Source organism: Tamandua tetradactyla, chromosome 25, assembly GCF_023851605.1.
Source record: "Tamandua tetradactyla isolate mTamTet1 chromosome 25, mTamTet1.pri, whole genome shotgun sequence".
Classification (NCBI taxonomy): domain Eukaryota; kingdom Metazoa; phylum Chordata; class Mammalia; order Pilosa; family Myrmecophagidae; genus Tamandua; species Tamandua tetradactyla.
In genome coordinates, this window is record NC_135351.1 from 23,657,556 (window position 1) to 23,678,413 (window position 20,858).

Here is a 20,858-nt window from a genome sequence, read left to right on the forward strand (position 1 = left end):
TCAGTGTGGAGAATTGAAATGTATTATTTCACAAAAGGGGAAAATAATTGATTCATGTTAATAAAAATGAAAGGAGTAAAATTTCACTAAAGAAATACAACAAGGCATCCTAAATGAAAAACAATCTTGTATTTGGCTTGTAGATCTAAAATGATAGTCTAGTCTGTGTAGGCTGGTTCAAAAGCTTTTAAATCTTGGAGGCAACCAGGTTGGCTTCATACAATTTAAATCTCTGACTTCTCCCAAGATACGAATGAAAGCAGCTAAATTTATTGGTTATTAGGTAGCGAGAGTGGGTTCAATTTTCTCTAGACTTGTGACAATTACAGGTTGGTTCTAGCATATTTAATGCTTAAGTTTCAAGACATCCTCTATTTGAGAGCTGTTTGGGGGAGATAACCTTGTAACATACACATTTTAATGAGTGCATTACTTTTACCACCTGCTGAAGTAGGCTTGGAGTGACTACTGACCTGAAGTGAATGCCTGTGTTCAATATTAATATGGCATGTCTGGATCCAGACAGCAATCTTTCATTTTGACATGCACATAGTCAAAGTAAATTAATGTTTAAAACCTGGACACTTTAAGTTCAGCTGGTGTGTTCATTCCATAATAATCCTTCAGAAGCAGTTTACATAGAAATCCTGAGTGCTTTCTTATACTTTATTTATCAGATGTATGGGTCCATATTGCAGTATTTTTAACAAGATTTCGCAGGGCTCTATTTGTGACTCACTTGTTTTGCAGTGGCTAAAGAAATGAATTATTTTAAGATTTAGTCTTTACTTATTTTAAATAAAATAATACTGCTTTTATATACTTGTGTGCCTGGCAAGATGGTAGTGTAATTTCAATGATACTATTTTTAGATTCTTTATTAAAGTATTTCCTTAATTTCTGTTCACATGATCATAGTTTTTTTGAAACTAAAATGGTGGTTTTAAAAAACCTAGACCTGGAAATAGTATATTTTTGTGACTATCTTTTTAACTAGGATATGGCTGAGAGGATTTTTCATTTCTTTCTTACATACCATTTTATAAACTTGCTTTTGTTGGTTAAAAAAAAAACATTCAGGGCAGATGTAGTAATGGGGAAATTATATTAACATTTAAGTATTAAATTAGCCTGTAGCCAGAGTCTCCTTCTAATATGATGACATTTAGTAAGTTCAGGATTTTAAGGACCATGTTGCGTAATTCATTGTTACACATTTCCTGCCTGTGCTTCTTAGAAAAGTATGTTAGATCTGCTTTTTCTGATTGAAAGTTTCCATTGTGGATTTCAGTGTTATTTTACCTTGCTTGTCAGTGTTTATTATTTATGTAATAAGAATATGTGTACAGTGACCATAATGAGAATACTATGTGATTGGAGCCGTATGCAAACAAGACAGTTTTCATAACACTTTTGCAGTTTAATTTCAAAGGAAAACCTCAAGTTACATTTATTAGCAAACATATTTCAGCTAGGGAGTTTTTCATGATCCAGAAAGATGGCAGATGGAAGTGAACCTAATATGTGTTTAAAGAAAAATGTGCTGCATTTATTTTAAATATCTTTTACATCAGCGTGGTACTTTATTTTTTCTCAGAGTTATAATGAATGCCATACTTTTGCTGTAAAATCAAAATTAGGTTTCTTCCATGTTAGACAGTATTTATTTTCTGTTTAGAAATAAAATTTTTGGTTTAGGATATAAAACATCAAATAGCTGTGAGATTATGCTTAATACATTGATTTTTTTTTTTAATCTTAGATATCCCTAACATCAGAAAATATATGCTTTACCCATGCTCTGGAAGGTTTAGATTCAATTTGGAAGCATCGTGCAAAGAACACCTTTTGTCTCCATTGAATGATGTATATCCTACGCAAATGAACTTTTTGACCCCCTGCTCTTGCGGTAGTAATGGATTTGCACTGATTGAAGCATAGTCTCTCACTTGGTCTTGTTTACGGTTCTAATGTGTGATGGCTGGCTGGCAGAATTAAACACCTGCTTTGTAACTGGAAGGCAGTGTAACTAGATGACTCGTACTGGTTCAAATTTGCAATGCTGGCTTGATTAGTATTAGGTTATCACTACCTGAATTAACTAGCTATGGATAAATGGTCTATATCATATAAACAAATTTATCTTTGTTCTGCATGGAGAGTTTTTGCTATCAGGTCTCATAAAAGGTTGTATTGCCTTGGGTTAACTGGAAAATAAGCAGTCAGAGATAGTGTGAATTCTACCAAAAGACTGTGTCAGAGATTATATGGTTGGACCGATTAATCCTGATTTTATTTTAATTTGCCTACTTTTTATTATTTCTCCACAAGTAACAGAGCCACCCTGTACCTCTGGAAAGATTAAGAAGTTTAGCTGGAATGTGTGTCTTCCTAGGTATTGCTAGGTTGTGTTTGTTGAATTAGAGAACCTCTTAGAAGGTAAGGTGTAATCCTAGCTCAGGTACTATGGAGTCCCTGGAGCTCTTGGGCTATTTTGATGGAAGCTGCTCCTGTTCCTCCATTGATGGAAACAGGATGGGATAGACATTTTCTTGGGGAAAATTAGTTCACAGCAGACTGATAACCATTTCTTGCAACCTCACAGACTTACTTCAGAGAACTGATTGCTGAGAGCAAAAATATGTTCATGATTACATGTAATCAAGGTTAATTTTTATCAAGAGTCACCATGTTTTTGCTCTAGTCTGACAATCATGACCTACATTAAAAGAGCCCTCTGGGTCTGTGTGGTGTATTTTTGCTTGATGTCTGGGTAGTTTATTTCAGATGCTTGTCAATTTCATTATATATTATTGTTTGGGGCTTTCACTGAGTTTTCAGGTATGCTATAAAAACAGTGCTCTCAGCAATTAGACTGTCATGAGGGAGCTTTTGTTTTATGGTGAATAAATACTATTTAATCTTGAAGGGTAAGTAAGCTTGGGAACATTTATCATTGGGTTTTGTGTTACGTTCATTTGGTAGATCATTTTGAAATAGAGAAGACTTTTTAATCCTACAACCGAGATTACAGACTTGGTTCAGTTGATTCATTTTTTAATGACTTCTTCTGGGGAAAATGTTTTGGGGTTTCCAATTCAAATGCATTTTCCTTGCTTAAAAAAAAAAATCCTGATGAGTAGTTTATTTTGTAACACAGCAACTAAATAGGATTTATAAGACAAAAAATTTATAAATATTTTCCCCTTTTGCTAGTGCAAGGAAGTGGTGGATAGCTTTTTGCTTTTTTTTTTTTAATGTGATTTAAGATGTTCTGGTAACAGATAGATAGACCTTAGTGGTTGTTAAAACTTGGTATTTGGTTATGTAGTTTTCAAATCATTTTTTATTTTGGCCATACCAATCTTTCTTAGTAGTTTAAGGGATAAACAGTTCAAACAGTAAGAAAACAGTTTGTGTTTTGTCAGTTTTCAACTTAAGATATCAGTAAATCATTGCTGTAGCCTTCTTTATCTTTTGTTTGCACAAAAAACCTGTTAGAATTATGTCTGGGGGGACCATCTGCTGTGGTTCCCAGTCTTGTCAGTGCGATAAGGGATAAGCTGTATAAACAGGGCCACCACAAAAAAGAAAAAAAAGAAAAAGAAAAAAACAGGCTGCTTTTAGGAAGGGAAAGTATGATGTGGGTTTAATTTTATAATACAGCCACCTAAAGTCATAGGATTTTGCTCATAGACTGTCAGGATTGAGACTGTAACACATTTACTTGGAAACCACAGCTCCAAATTATTTGTATAGTTTATCTTCACATTACTATTATATCTTTCCTTTTTGATTATAGTGTTCCTGTTTTGTAGGGCAAGACTTTTGGAAGTTGTTGAAAATATTTCAAAATAGCACTTGACATTGCAGTATTTTCACATTATCTGCTTACTTTTTTGGATCATTTTTTTTTTCCTAGCCATTAATTTTCCTCTCAGCTGAATCCCCAGAAATCATCCTTTTCCTTTTTTATTTGCATTGAGGTCATAGTGCTGCACAAGGAACAAGTCAGTCATTTCCATGGCAACAAACCCTATCAAATTATCACCAATCTTGCCCCTTAGCTTTCAGCTCTCAAATGCGAAAAGAAGGAAATGTATAAGTTGTTGTTCCTATTCCAAACAACTGTAGGATTGGAAGAATGAGAGAAAAGTCTATTAAAAAAACATTAATCTCTATTTAAAAAAATTCTCATTACTTCTTCTTTTATTCTAATAGCATATATACAACCTAACACTTCCAATTTTAACTACCAATATATAATTCAGTGTTATTATGTTCACAATGTTGTGCTACCATCTATCAAAATTTTTCTCTCATCCCAAATAGAAACTCTACAATTTAAGCATTAATTCCCGGTTCCCTACCCCCACCCCATCCCCTGGTAACCTGTATTCTAGATTCTGACTGAGTTTCCTTACTAAAAAACAGCTACGTAAATGCCTTTGCAGTCGGAATTTAATGTGATATGACACAATAAAGGTATTACATTCTCAACACAGAAAAATTTAAATGTTAAGGAGATTGAACTGTGATGTGCCCTGTGCTCTTCTGGCCTGCCCAAGTCTATTTCAGAAATTTTGTTTTAATTGTATTTTGACTGTTCTTGACATTATGAAACACGTGCAGTTTGAAATACCAATAAACATAAATGCCTACTGTGTATTACTTTGTGAGGGAGTCATTTATAAATGATCGTCTATAATTATTTATAATAAAGACTTAGGATAATTCAAATAAAAAAATCTCAAAACAACCTCAAGTTCACTTAGCTATAGACATATGTATAGTGTTGTACTGAGTAGTTTTTTTAAGATGGAAAAGTGAAGATTCTAAACAACTTACTTGTAGATTCATTGTTTAGTGTCTGAGAATAGTAAAAGAATAGTAAGTAGCTGTGTTGTGTTATACATGTAAACAAATTTAGCAGTTCTACTCTAGTCAGGAGAGATCTACCTTTGCTTAAAGCCTCTCTGGTATATTCCCATCATTCATTTTGATTTAAGCTAGTATCATTTCAGCACGGTAATGGCACCTTGAACTTTTAAATGTGTTCCAGAATTTTATCAGTGTTTTTTAATTTCCATTAAAAGTTGGTGCCAGAGAGATGTGATTACTTGTTTATGGACTAGGAGAACAATCTGGCATTTCATCATTTGTGAAAATTTATACCCTTTGATATCAGCTACTATGAAATATGTTAAAATTAACCTAGCTTTAATTTTATGGTAAATCAATTGTTAAAATCCATAAATGGTAAATCGGCCAATAAACAATTAATATGAAGGCACATAACTTTATTAATTATAACATAGTACTCTGTTTTTGGGTAAAGCATGTGTTGGTGTGACCTGTGATGAGGGCAGATGTTGCAAGGCCTCACATTCACTGCTGCCCCCTGTTCCTGGTTCCCCAGGGCTCTGCCTTTGGGTATCCCACGAGCCTCTCAGGTACCCACCTCCTCCCACTGTCCCGACTCCTCCCACTTGACTACAGGCCCTTTGGAGGCAGGATGTTTTCCTTTCTCATTTTGTAGTGGTGTGGCATAAAGCAAGTGTTCAGTAAACATTTATGGAAAAAATAATGATCAGAATGAATTGAGTTAGTTGCAATAAACTTTTTTCCTATGGCAAAGATATATATTCTAATTTTTTTTTCTGCTGTGTGTGTATGGAGTACCTGTTTTACTCTGTTTATTTTCTAGTATATTTTGATAATTTGATGGACCACCCCTCTGTGCCTTATCTAGCTGTCATATACAGCCCTCCCCTAGGGACTCCTAAGCCTGTCCTCTGTTCCCCATTGCCTTCTCCTGTGTGGTGTGCTAACCCTGGCTTTCTGGTGTGGGAGAAGGAGCTGCTGGTGATGAAGGCTTTCAGAGTCTACAGGCACTATTTGGTAGAATGCATTAAAGCTTTATTATAAAAAATGTGGCAGAGACAAGGGTTAAAAGTAGCAGCTGTATATCCCCTACCCAGCTTTAGAATCATTGCTGATGCAGTTTAAGTCCCCTCCATATGGGAATGAGGGGAAACTTGGGAGTACACTTTTCATTTTCCCTTTCTGCCTGTTTAATTCAGGAAGCTTCAGCCTTCAAAGAAATCTTTTCCTCTGTGCTTTTGTAGTCCTACCCCAGGCCTATGTATATACTATTGAACCTACCAATGTATTAGAACCATCTGTTCAGATGTCTGCCACCTCTGCCAAGCTGGACTTCATCTTTGTATTCCCAGCACCGTGGAATGGAATAGTTGCTCAGTAAGTACTTGTTGCATGAATGAGTGAATAGATAGAATCCTTTTCTAACAAACTCCATTTTCATGTAGGAGTCTGCTGTAGCAAAACCATTTCCTTGTGTAGCCCATAGTTATAGGGCTTTGCTGATCTGATTTTAACAAATTGAATTAAACATAAAATCTTGTAGAACAGATGCATTTACAAGTCTCTGCTCACACAGCTGCTGGTCTATTGAATAAAAACATTGCTGTTTTGATGGGGTTTTCATAGTCTTTCTTTTTGTTAACTCTGTTAGTGTCCTGGGGTGAGCAAAGACTAGACTAGAGGCGCTGAGGGGAAGGATGAGCCAGTGATCAGAACTAAGAGAAACAGCAGGAGATGGAGATAAAGAGGTGGATGGTGAAGAGGTTTTTTTCTTAGGTGTAGCTATAATAAAAAGAACAAATACATATATTTGTCCTCGCTGGATGATAATTCATGTCTTTGACCCCATATTTCTCAGTTATTCTGTCTCTCCTCTAAATCACTTATATATAACTTTCCTATTCTAAATTACAAAAAATATAGATACTGATACATTTACTTTTTTTAAAAATTGAGGTATAGTTTATATCCAGTAGAATGTATACTTCTTAAGTGTTCACCTCAGTAAATTTTCCCATTTTATACATACAATACCACCCTAGACAAGATAGAGGATATTTCCATCACCTGAGAAGGTCTTGTCATACCTCTTTCCAATCTAATGTCCCTTTCCCTCTGCTGCAACCAATGTGTGACTGTGTCCCCATAGATGAATTCTTTCTGTTCTTTGGAGTCATATATAGAGACCTATATGGTATATATCCTTCTGTGTCTGGCTTCTTTCATGGATGTTTTTAAGATTCATCCATGCTGTTGCACGTTTTTTATTTTTCTGAGTTAAGATATTTATTAGTGTTTATACAAACAAGCTGCAACTACTAATTCAAAAATAAGAGGGCTTCCCCCCCCCAAAAAAAGAGTGCATTCTTCAATAGAACTGCATTTGAATAAGAATTCCATACAAATAGAACATACACCTTAACATACGAAAGCAAGGATGGGATCTTTTATATTATACAGAACAGGTGTTCAGTTGGTTCAACAAGATGAGTTACCCCTCCAACCAAATACTCATTTTTTATATTTATTACAAATGTTGCAGTCAGTCCAGCATATGCCAACAATCATGTAGTTTTAACATTTAGTAGTGCGAAGCACATGGGACTGTTTCCAAAGGGATATGTGACATAACCTTCATTTCAGAGGAGCAGAGAAGCAGGTGGATTACTGTCTGCTCTTTAATGTTTCAACTAACCATTCCATTGCCTCATCAAGGCCAGTGCCTTTGGTTGCTGAAGTTTTAAATATTTGCCATTTCCGGTCCTTCAAGGCAGGTAACCCCAGTGAGTTTGCCATCTCTGAGGAAGTCATGGCCTGTTCCATATCTTGCTTATTTGCAAACACCACTAAAATTGCTTTTCTCAGCTCTTCTTCCTCCAACATGGCAACTAACTCTGATTTGGAAATGCCAATTCGGTCTCGGTCACAGCTGTCCACAACATAAATGACTGCATCTGTGTTTGAATAATAACATCTCCAGTATGGTCTGATACTTGTCTGTCCTCCTAAATCCCAGACTTGGAATTTAAGGTTTTTATATGTTACTGTCTCAACATTAAATCCGATAGTAGGAATAGTAGTAACAACTTCTCCAACCTGTAACCTGTACAAAATAGTGGTTTTTCCTGCTCCATCTAATCCCAAAATTAACATTCTCATTTCCCGGGTTCCAAACAGACTGGAAAAAATACTTGAGAAAAAGCCACCCATCGCGCAGCGCCGGTCCGCCCTCGCCGATCCGCAGAGGTGGGTCCCGGCCTCGGCAGCGACGCCTGTGCGGGCCTCCGCGCCGCCACCGCAGCTCTCGTGCCTCCCGCGCCGGCTGCCAGGCGGTTTCCCCCGGAGCTCAGTCCCCTCACAGCTTCCACGTCGGCCTCCCGGCGGCGGAGGCGGGGACGTCCGCTGTTGCACGTTTTAATTGCACTGTGTTTGATGACAAAAATGTGTACACTAATCATATACAGATTTATGTTTACCTTAAAACTGAGAGATTGGCTTTTGCTTTTTAGGAGGGTTAGTAGAATTAAACCTAACTTACATTTATAGAGAGTGCCAGCCCCTGAGCTAAGTGCTCTATGTGTATTAATCTTATTTGTGTTCTGTGATTATCTTTTTTTTTTTTTTTTAACTTTTTTTATTGTATAGTATAACATATATACAAAGCAAAGAAATAAAAAGCAATAGTTTTCTTTTTTTTTTTTTAGAAATCATTCCATTCTACAAATGCACTCAGTAATTCTTAGTATCATCACATAGATGTAGATCATCATTTCTTAGTACATTTGCATCGATTTAGGAAAAGAACTAGCAAAACAGCAGAAAAAGATATAGAATGTTAATATAGAGAAGAGAATTAAAATAATAATACTAATAATATATATATATATATAAAGGAAAAAGAAAAAAAACAAAAACAAAAGATACAAACACACAAACAAACAAACAAAAAACCATATTTCAGGTGCAGCTTCATTCAGTGTTCCAACCTAGTTACATTACACTTAGGTATTATTGTGCTGTCCATTTTTGAGTTTTTGTATCTAGTCCTGTTGCACAGTCTGTATCCCTTCAGCTCCAATTACCCATTATCTTACCCTGTTTCTAACTCCTGCTGGTCTCTGTTACCAATGATATATTCCAAGCTGATTCTCGAATGTCGGTTCACATCAGTGGGACCTTACAGTATTTGTCCTTTAGTTTTGGGCTAGACTCACTCAGCATAATGTTCTCTAGGTCCATCCATGTTATTACATGCTTCATAAGTTTAGTCTGTCTTAAAGCTGCATAATATTCCATCGTAGGTATACGCCACAGTTTGTTTAGCCACTCGTCTGTTGATGAACATTTTGGCTGTTTCCATCTCTTTGCAATTGTAGATAATGCTGCTATAAACACTGGTGTGCAAATGTCCGTCTGTGTCTTTGCCCTTAAGTCCTTTGAGTAGATACCTAGCAGTGGTATTGCTGGGTCGTAATCCATTCTGCCATTCTATGTCTTTTGATTGGGAAATTCAGTCCATTAACTTCTGGTGTTATTACTGTTTGGATAATATTTTCCTCTACCATTTTGGCTTTTGTATTATATATATCATATCTGATTTTCCTTCTTTCTACACTTTACTCCATACCTCTCTCTTCTGTCTTTTCGTATCTGACTCTAGTGCTCCCTTTAGTATTTCTTGCAGAGCTGGTCTCTTGGTCACAAATCCTCTCAGTGACTTTTTGTCTATAAATGTTTTAATTTCTCCTTCATTTTTGAAGGACAATTTTGCTGGATATAGGAGTCTTGGTTGGCAGTTTTTCTCTTTTAGTAATTTAAATATATCATCCCACTGTCTTCTAGCTTCCATGGTTTCTGCTGAGAAATCTACACATAGTCTTATTGGGTTTCCCTTGTATGTGACAGATTGTTTTTCTCTTGCTGCTTTCAAGATCCTCTCTTTCTCTTTGACCTCTGACATTCTAACTAGTAAGTGTCTTGGAGAACACCTATTTGGGTCTATTCTCTTTGGGGTGCGCTGCACTTCTTGGATCTGCAAATTTAGGTCTTTCATAAGAGTTGGGAAATTTTCAGTGATAATTTCTTCCATTAGTTTTTCTCCTCCTTTTCCCTTCTCTTCTCCTTCTGGGACACCCACAACACGTATATTTGTGCGCTTCATATTGTCATTCAGTTCCCTGATCCCCTGCTCAAGTTTTTCCATTCTTTTCCCTATAGTTTCTGTTTCTTTTTGGAATTCAAATGTTCCATCCTCCAGTTCACTAATTGTAGCTTCTGTCTCTTTAGATCTACCATTGTAGGTATCCATTGTTTTTTCCATTTTTTCTTCTTTGTCCTTCACTCCCATAAGTTCTGTGATTTGTTTTTTCAGATTTTCTATTTCTTCTTTTTGTTCAGCCCATGTCTTCTTCATGTCCTCCCTCAATTTATTGATTTGGTTTTTGAAGAGTTTTTCCATTTCTGTTCGTATATTCAGCATTAGTTGTCTCAGCTCCTGTATCTCATTTGAACTATTGGTTTGTTCCTTTGACTGGGCCATATCTTCGATTTTCGGAGCGTCATCCATTATTTTCTGCTGGTGTCTGGGCATTTGATCAGATTTCCCTGGGTGTGGGACCCAGCTGGTTGAAAGCTTTTTCTGTGAGATCTCTGGGCTCTGTTTTTCTTTTCCTGCCCAGTAGGTGGCGCTCGTGGTGCTCGTCTGTCTGCACGGCAGTAGGCCCGGGAAACCGCGCGTGGAGGTGGGGGTCGCTGGCCGCCGCGGCTTGGGAGAGTGCCGGTCCTAATTGCCCAGCTGGCCCGAAACGCCAAGCGTGACGGGAGGGCCCCGCTATCCAACGTTCCCAGTCAGACCGGGGAGCCACGTGCGTGCAGGGGACCCCAGTCGCCAGCCGCCCCGGCCGGGAAAACGCGCGCCCCTTGGATATCTCACCGCAGCAGATTCTCCTTGCCTGTTCAGCTGTTCCAGAATGGGGTACGCTGTCTTTTTGGTCTCTGTCGTGACTCCGGGAGCTGTTTCGTATTGTTTCTGTTTCTTTAGTTGCTTTTCTGGAGGAGGAACTAAGACCCGCGCGTCTTACTAAGCCGCCATCTTCCTGTGATTATCTTTTAACTTGAGCTCTCTATGGCAGACATGCTTGGAGAAAGTCTTGGCATTTGATCAAAGACCATACTTTTGCCTATAGAAACTATATTTTGTGTTGTAAAATTCTGGTTATTTTCCTGAACTGAGCATGTTTATGACAGTTTTGATGAGCTTAAATCATGAACAATAGGAAAAGTGTAAAAGAACAATAGAAAACAGGCAGTGGGGAGGGAAGAAAGCAGTGGAGTAGCTCGGTTTAGATTCCCCTTCCGCTGAACGTTAAGAAATAGCCTTTGTAGATATGAGAGGTTGTTGTGTAAGCCTTTCATAGATGCTTATAATAATGTAGAGCTCTTTAGAATAATGCCTGCCTAGTTTTGAGATTTTTTTAAATTTATTTATTTATTTTGAGCATAACAACATACAAACAAAAACATTCTTACCATATGATCATTCCATTCTTGGTATATAATCACTAACTCACAATATCATCACATAGTTGTATATTCATCACCATGATCATTTCTTAGAACATTTACATCAACTCAGAAAAAGAAATAAAAAGAAAAAAGAAAAACACTCATACTTACCATACCTCTTACCCCTCCCTCTCCTTGATTGCTAGTATTTCCATCTACCCAATATATTTTAGCCTTTGTTTCCCTACTTTTTCCTATACCCCTTATCACTCCTTTTCATTGATCACTTGCATTTCAATCCACCAAATTAATTTTAACATTTGTTCCCCTATTAGTTATTTATTTTTAATTCATATGTTTTACTCATCTGTCCATACCATAGATAAAAGGAGTATTAGACACAAGGTTTTCATAATCACACAGCCACATTGTGAAAGCTGTATCATTATACAATCATCTTCAAGAAACATGGCTACTGGAACACAGCTCTACATTTTCAGGCATTTCCCTCCATCTCTCCAACATACCTTAACTAAAAAAAGGTGATATCTATATAATGCATAAGAATAACCTCCAGGATAACCTCTCCACTCTGTTTGAAATCTCTCAACTATTGACATTTTATGTTGCCTCATTTCTCTCTTCCCCCTTTCGTACTAGAAGGTTTTCTCATTTCTTTGATGCTGAGTCCCTGCTCATTCTAAAATTTCTGTCCCACATTGCCAGGAAGGTTTATACCCCTGGAAATCATGTCCTACGTAGACGGGGAGGGCAGTGAGTTTGCTTGTTGTGTTGACTGAGAGAGGCCATACCTGAGTAACAAAAGAGGTTCTCGGGGGTGACTCTTAGGCCTCATTTTAAGTAGACTTAGCCTGTCCTTTGCAGGGATTAGTTTCATGTAAATAAACCCCGAGATTGAGGGCTCACCAGCTTTTGAGTTTTTGCATGTAGATTTTGTTTTGTTTTATTGGCACTTATATAATGCTTACTATATGCGTGGCAGTGTTCTGTTTAACAGATATAAACACAACTCTGCAAGGTGTGAATTTAAATTTTTTTTTTATCCTTATTTTCCAAGGGTCCACTGAGGCCCTGAGAAGTTAAAAGGTTTGGACCAAAGTCACATAGTAAGAGCGGGACTGAAATTCTAGCCCTGGCAGTCTGATTTCAGAGCCCATGCTTTTAATCACAACCGTCTTCCCTGTATGGAACAACCTCTTCAGTCTTCCTTGAGCCTGGTGATGGAGTGTTGGGAGAGTTAGGACTGTTAAAACAGATGTAGTGATTGGAACTTATTTTTATGACTTGAATAGTTCATAAAATAGACCTTGAAATTGCTTAGTCTTTTTAGTTTTTTGGGTAAATATTGAGGAACAGTATTTACAATGTGAAATCTGTGACATTAGTAATTGTACTGAATGTTCTATGCCTTAACAAAACGAATCGAGTAATCAACAATATGCTTATTCCAACGTAACATATAGTGGATTGATGATTTTCAGCTAGTTGGTGGTAGACCCTGGGGGTAAGAGACTTACCAGATTTATTGCAGTGAGGGTCTCAAAATTTGTGTTTAACCATTTTCTTAGGTAATTGAAAGTATATTACCACATGGGGTTCTTGGATTCAGAAAGATTGGCTGCACCTGCAGTAGGTCCTTGACATTTTTGAATTTATCATTTGAGGTTTTGATTATTTTTGAGCAGCCAGAAGGTCCATGACATTTAGTAGTTTGTTATGAGAATAATATCAGTTTCATAGAGTTGTGAGATTATGAGAACTAAATTAAAATAGTGTATGTAGGAATTAGCTGTAGGAGGGCTGGTGTACAAATTCTAGTCATTTTGTTAGTGAGCGTACCTAGCAGAGGATACCCCATCCTTACCCCACTTGTGATATTGCTACATTTGGGAACATCTCAGACTGAACCATGTCGAGGATGCACCATTGTGGTTACTCTTGGCCCCTGCAGGACTGCAAGCTTCTTCCCTAGATGTGGGTGTCTGGAGTTATGTCTGCCTCTTTGTCCTTTATGGAATGGTTGAATTTTAGTTTTATTTGGTTTTTAAGATAAAGTTCATTTATTTTTTGTTACCAAACTCCCCTGTCCAGTTTATGGCATAGGCTGTTTTAGGTTGTCAACTTTCTTAGCTAGGGATTAAAGCATTCTGGCTATTTTTTTCTTTTTTAAAAAAATCTCTTTGCCTTAGCCTTTGTGTCTTTCCCTCAACTCATAGATCAGTTTCTTCTTGGCATTTTGTCTGCCTTTTACTGCTTTTGCCTTAAAGTGCATTAAAATTTTTTATTAGTAGTAAATCAATATACAAACATACTTAACATACAAACATTCCATACATGGTATACAGTCAGTGGTTTACAATATCATCATATGGTTGTATGTTCATTGCCATGATAATTTTTTTTGAACGTTTGAATTGCTCTAGAAAAAGACATAAAAAAGAAAAAAGAAAAAAATCATACATACGATACCCCTCACCCCTCCCTCTTATTGACCACTAGTATTTCCATCTTATTTTAACCTTTGTCCCCCTTATTATTTGTTTATTTCTTGTCTGTATTTTTTGCTCATCTGTCCACATCCTAGTTAAAAGGAGCATCAGACACAAGGTTTTCACAATCATGCAGTCACATTGTAAAAGCTGTATCATTATACAATCATGTTTAAGAAACAAGACTGTTGGAACACAGCTCTACAGTTCAGGTACTTCCCTCCAGCCACTCTGATATACCATAAACTAAAAAGGAATATCTATATGCTATGTGAGAATAACCTGCAGGATAACCTCTTGACCTTGTTTGAATGTAATTTTGTCTCATTTCTCTCTTCCTCCTTTTGATCAAGAAGATTTTCTCAATCCCTTGATGCTAGGTCCCATCTCATCCTGGGATTTCTGTCCTACATTGCCAGAAAGGTTTACACCCCTGGGAGTCATGTCCCACATAGAGGGGGAGGGCAGTGAGTTCACCTGCTGTGGCAATTTAGAGAGAGAGACCACATCTGAGCAACAAAAGAGGTTCTCTGGGGGTGACTCTTAGGCCTAATTTTAAGTAGGCTTAGTCTATCGTTTGCATTAAAATGCATTATTAATTTTCTAAGAGAAACCCAGATATTTTTGTGGCTCATCCTCCAGAGCCCCATAAGTTTGTCTCCTTGCTTTCCACTAGCTAACTTGGAATAGTGAATATTGTGAAAACCCTGAGTGGGGTAAATTATAATACACAACTTGCTTTTTAGAGTCAGACTTCCATTATACTGTACTGTTCTCTAATTTGAAAAAAAAATGCTTATCTCACATTTATATTTTAAATAAGATACCATATACCTTCACCCTTTGGTGAAGTTTGCTTTAAATTCACAATTTTTTTGGAAAGGTGTATTTCCCCCCCATCTCCAAATCTGATACCTATGGTTGGTTTAGTAAGAAGCCTTATAGTTCTTTGACTTTCAAGGAGTCATTTTCATAGGGACAGTTCAGTGTAAAGTTTTCATTCTTTTAAGATTCTTGGAAGATGTTAAGCTTATGTTTTAAATTAAAAGTCTTAGGCAAACCAAATATAATTCCTTTTGTTTGAGTTTAGGTAAAGATTTGAAGAAAATTTCGATGTACTCTATTAAATTCTTAATTTATCACAAGTTTCATTAATCTTCAATTTTAACCTTGTGAAGAAATGTTAGTGTTAAAGTGATCCAAGTAGTGTGGCAGGAAACAGTCAGTCATGACAGTTTTTTTTAGCAGCCCAACCGATTGAACAATGGGAGATTTATAGCCAATATGTATTGCCTGTAATAACTGCTAAAATACCATCTCCAGTTTTGGACTTATTTTACTTATCTATGATTTCTAATAAACATCTTGAAATTGCAGTTTTGCCTTTTATAATAAAATGCAAGTCAATAAATAATGTCACAACCTTTAACACCCAAACTTTTGGTTTAGCAATTCATGGTAGTATCTAAAACTTACTTGGTTTGTATTTTGTGCCAGGCTTTATTGTAAATGCTGTACATATTTTAACTCCATGTTAAGGATTAAGCATGGTTTTTAAAATTAAATACTAAATTAATCTTTTTGGAAAAATACCACAAGACTTTTTTGTGGAGCCTGGATTTGAAAAGTTCATCCTGTCTGCCATCCCTCATATAATCTTACTGACAAATTCAAGAAATAAATGTTTTTAAAAACATTTCTTTGGAGTTTTTAAAAGAATGACATCATTTCCGGTTTAATCTTGAACTCAGCTTCTTGGTTATATTTAGGTGATAACTGCATTGTTCTAGAATTTCCTGACATTCTTATCCTATATTCTTACTATTGCTTTCAAGAAGTAAGTTTGTTCTCAAGTTATCGATATGTATATAAAGCAGTTTTTCCTCTCTCCCATGAAACATGGTTTTAAATCTTTAGTTATATTTAAATTATTTTTCCTCCTTGACCTTTTTTTTTTTTTTTTTTTTTAGTACAGTGTGTGGTAGGGGTTACATCTCATTCTTTTCCATGTGAATGTTTTGTTTTGGAGTGCATGGGCTGGTAATCATACCTGGGTCACTTGCATGGCAGGTGAGAATTCTACCCCTGAACTACCTGTGCACCCCCTGTATTTAAATTTTGAAAGCTTATTGTTGTGTTCTAGTAGAAAAGTCATGTGATACTTGATCACATGGTTATTCTAATTGGTTAGAGTTTTTGGGTATAATTTATTTAATTTGAATCAGGCTTTTTTTTTTGGATCAAGTGGATATTGTGTTATGTAGGTTTGCTTGATAGAAGTAGAAGTACTATTTATCATTATAATAACAAGCAAGCAAGTAAAATTCTTTTCCATATGTTAATTTGGGAACTACCCAATGAATGAATGTTAAATGAGCTCTGATAGCTCTGGCACTACTTATTAAGGGTAGAATTTTTTTTTAATTTGTTTTCAAACTTTTCTGAAGCATAGTTATAAAAAGCATATATGTGGCTGCACGGGTGATTCAGTGGTAGAATTCTCATCTGCCATGCAGGAGACCTGGGTTGGATTCCTGGCCCATATACCCAAGAAGAAAAAGCATACATGTATTATGGAAACAAGCTTTTTACTACAACATGTATATGAAGTAAAAAGTTCAGTCTCCATTCTCAGCTTGTCAAAGGTATTCATAGTTAATAGTGGTGCATTCAACCTTTTTTTTTTTACATTTGCATACAGATGTGTCGATTAATATATTTTCACAGATAGAGATAAAACAAATTCATAATTGCTCTTTTAAAAAATATTTTATTAAGAAATTTTCACACACATACATTCCAACCACATTATATAATCTTTGGTTCACAATATCACATAGTTATGTATTCATCACCATGATCATTTTTAGATCATTTATATCACTCCAGAAAAATAAATAAAAAAAAAAAGTTTTGCATCCCATACCCCTTTCCTCTGCCTTTCATCATAATTGCTTTTTTAAAAGAAAGTATTTTTTGCGTCTATCTAGGCCATTAAATACTGTTTCTTTCACAAGGCATTTTACGTAGTCTTATTCACTTATATGAAGTCAGTTTCAATATTTTGCTTAACTATTCAACATATTTGAATAACTGTAAGATACCACGCTATGGGCTGAGGGTGGTAACCAAAAAAAAAAAAAAAGATAAAATGATTTAGTTATTTTCTTCATTTTTCAGTTACTGTAGGAACCAAATACAATGATTCCAAATAAGGTGATGTCCCATCTTTCCCATCAGAGATTAAATAAGGTGTCTTGGCTAACTTGAATATATAAACTTTAGGAAGAAAGATGAAATTATCAAATATCCTTATATTTGTTATACATACATATTTATAATTGTATTATATGTCATGATAACTTTAAAATGTAACTTTTCTCTCCAGGCTTTTCATGAAACAGTTTTATTCAAACTCTTCATGTGTGAGATCAACGTAAGGGCATAGTTTTCCGGAACACATTATCTTTACTTCCATTTAACTTGTAGATCTAACACATTTTGAATACATCTTTGATGTGATCACTGGAAACTTTATCCCAGGTGCTCATTTTCATAACTAAAGAACAGTTGGTTTTGTCTTTCCTCCTGTAGAAGTATAAATGTTTATTTTTACAGTGTAACCACTTATTATAGTACTTTCTAAAAAAATTATCTTTAAAGGCTTGCTTACAGTGACATTCTATACTTGCCAGTGCCAGATCCCCATGAGTTAAATCAGGGTTACATGTCTCTGCTGCTGTGTTTTACTGGTTCAGGTGATTTCTCTAGAAGTCCTGTTACTTAGGTGTAATATGATGTCTTCTTTAATTGATACTCTTGTTATTCTAAATAAGGTAATGGAGAGAGTAAAAGCTCCTGCTTATTACCAGAAAGTAGAAAGGGACCTGATTTCTAGAAACAAAACATTTTCTCCTTTCTGAAAGATAATTTTTTGGGGGAAAAATAAACTTTGCCCATATTTGGGCATACATTTAATAGCTAACATCTTTTGGAGAAGGTGGGTAGGTTATATTTTAGCCCCAAAATTTTTTTCTTGCTCTACTATCACCATTGCATACTGCTTTCCTTACTGTGAATTAAGCTCTTTTTACCTGTTGGTTCATTCTTATATTTCTGTTTCTGTTATCTGATTGTATTTCTTTTCCTCTTGAGTCACATGAAGAACATTTATCAGTATTGATGCCTTCAGTAGCATAAATATCTGTGTATCTTATTTTGGGTGTAAGAGTAATATTTGATATGATGCTAAGATTCTAAGAAATTGACCCCTAGTACATTCTGGAACGAATGATCCTGTGAACCTTTCTTGCAGTCCTAAACCTTAATATTTGAAATCAGACCAGTGCAATGTGGAAAGACAAAATACACTTTAAAAATATTTGCATAATAATCAAAGGAACGAAAACATTTAGTGGGAGCGGTAGTAGAATGTTTCCAGGATCAACACTTGAATGCTATGGGAGAATAATTTTTTTTTTTTAATGGATGGCAGGTGGCAGAGTTGAAAAACAGGTTTTTATAATGGAAATGCGAAGAGTGGTATTGTTTCACTAGATATAATAGATGCATTGTATTATTTTATCTAATCAGACGCTTTTGTTAGTAAAAGCCCCTCCCCCAAATTAGTGTTGCAGTACAATTGACACAGAGAAGAACGACTCCAAATTTCTTGCTACTTGAAACATTTTTGAAACTAAGGCTATTTTTATCTCTGTCAACTTTTAGCAGATTTACTGCATGTGTATTTTATTAAAAATATTATTTTAAGTTATGAAAGTAAGTATGGGAAACAGCCCAGATGTCCTCCAGATTAGAGAATCTGGCTCTGCCCCTTTAATGAACATCAGCCATGTTGGCAGTGCTCTGCTGGTCTTTCCTTTTTTTTTAATGTTACTACTCATATTTCATATTTAATTTGGTTTTCAATAAGCTTACTTTTAGAATGGGGCTCAGGAAATTGAATTACCTTTTATATATTTAGTTCCTAATCTCATTTTTAAAAGATCTGTACAAATTCTAAAGGCTTTTTGTAAATAGGGGTTTGTGGTGTCTAAGTCTGGGCCTGGGAAGGAACAGCTCCTAGGAATCAGGCTTGATCCCAGCGGTGAGGCACTTCACAGTGTGCGTTTAGGCAGAGGGGCTCAGCTGTACTCCAAGAAAGAGAGCCCAGAGGTCTGTGAGGATACACAGGCCAGTGTCTTGAGGGGACAGTAATTGGGTAGTCGTACGAATATATTTGTTTAACAGAACCCTTGAATGTGCTAGAAATATAGATGACTGAAACATAGCCCATTCCTTTGAAGAGCTGTCAGTTTGGTAAGGGTGATAGCTATTCACAACCATCAGAAGAGAATAAACACACATACTCACCAGGTATCTGCCAGTCTGCCTGAATTTATTTTATGAATGAGTTTGGAAGTCCTGCCGTTGTACTGGATGAATGGACATGCTCCCACCTGAGGCCAGCTCTGTCACTTGTGTACACATCTCACCTCTTCAAGGACATTCCTCCTGTAGTTTTCTTCTTTGTCTGTTGGATTATTTTCCTTCTTTACTGGATTATTCCTGTCCTCAAACATGTTGTCATATGTCTTTCCTAAAACAAAATAATCCTCCTTGACCCCACATTCCTCTCTATACTGCTCCATTTCTTCCCTTTTATAGCAAAAATCCTTGTAAGGAGTTGCCTTTACCTGTCGCTTCTGCTCTTGTCCCCAGTATGCCTTTACCAATGACCTCTGTGTCACCAAATGCAGTGGTCGCCTCTCAGCCCTTGTGGTTGTTATCTGTTAGCTTTTGATATAGTTGATTACTCTTCCCTTCTTGAAATACTTTCTTCACTTGGTTACCTGGACACCGCACCCACTTGGATATTTTTTTCCCTACTTCACTGGCTGCTGTTAAACAAAGCCTTAGAACTATAAACTTGTAACTTAAAAAATCTCCATTATAAAAGCCTACCCATTTCTGGTATGCAGCATTAGCAAAATAAAACATAGCTCTGCCTTTAAGATGTTTCCAGAATCCTAATCTTTTTTTTTAACACCTCTACTTAGGCTACTACTATCCTGGTCTCATCCAGCATCATCTTCTTGCCTACATTATAATAATTGACTGATTTATCTCTTCCCCTACAACCTGTTTTCACAGGGCGGTCAGAGATTCTCGGCAAACTTAAGCCAGATTATTTCACTCTTCTGCTTCAAGCCCAAAGCATTCTAAAAATGGCACTTTCTGCAATAATGGAAATGTTCTATTCTGCACTATTGAATACAGTAACCATTGGCCACATGTGGCTATTAAGCACTTGAAACATGTCTGAGGAACTGAATGTTAAATTTTATTTAACTCTAGCTTAAGTATAACTTGCCACATGAGTGAAAGCCAAAGCTTTTTTGACCTTAGAGGTGTTAAATGAACTGAACCTGTCTTCTGCTTCTCTGACTTCATCTCCTATGACTACTGTAAACTGATTTTCTTGCTGTTCTTTGAACATGCCAAGCATGTGCTTGTGCTTGCTTCTCCCTCTGCCTGAATGTTTTTTACCTGGATATCCGCTTGTTTTGTGCTCCCATTTCAGGTCTTTTCTCAGATATCCCCTTGTCAGAGAGGTTTTCCTTGACCAGCTTATATTAATAGCATCTCCCCTCACTCTATTCTGAAACTTAATTTTCTTTGAGTATTGATAACCACTTGAGTATTGATAACCATTTGAGTATTGATAACCATTTGATATGTTTCTGTCTATCTCTTTCTGTGTCTGTGTATCTGTCTACCTAAGACTTGTTTTTCCCCCAGTAGATTGTAAACCCCTTAAGAGTAGGAACCTCATTTGGCAATACAGTTGTGGCCCTGGAGCCTAGAAGAGTTGCTAGTCTATAGTAGGCATTCAGTAAATAGTTAGTTAATGGATAGCAATTATATTCATGGTGGTATCATCTTTTAGGCCTATGAATA

At 36.2% G+C, this 20,858-nt stretch overlaps 2 protein-coding genes across 8 annotated transcripts in view; one reads left to right on the plus strand and one right to left on the minus strand.

Annotated features, from left to right (window-relative positions):
* CDKAL1 (CDKAL1 threonylcarbamoyladenosine tRNA methylthiotransferase) overlaps positions 1-20,858 on the plus strand; it is a 689,286-nt gene that overhangs the window by 31,596 nt on the left and 636,832 nt on the right. The gene's annotated exons all lie outside the window — the stretch shown is intronic.
* On the minus strand, positions 7,395-8,124 carry LOC143669059 (ADP-ribosylation factor-like protein 1). The gene has a single exon (XM_077143636.1). The coding sequence runs from the start codon at positions 8,092-8,094 to the stop codon at positions 7,549-7,551; it is 546 nt and encodes a 181-aa protein (XP_076999751.1). The 5' UTR covers positions 8,095-8,124; the 3' UTR covers positions 7,395-7,548.

Bases quoted from the DNA above. Each gene is read 5' to 3' on its own strand.
- LOC143669059 (XM_077143636.1), bottom strand. From the start codon at position 8,094: ATGGGTGGCTTTTTCTCAAGTATTTTTTCCAGTCTGTTTGGAACCCGG.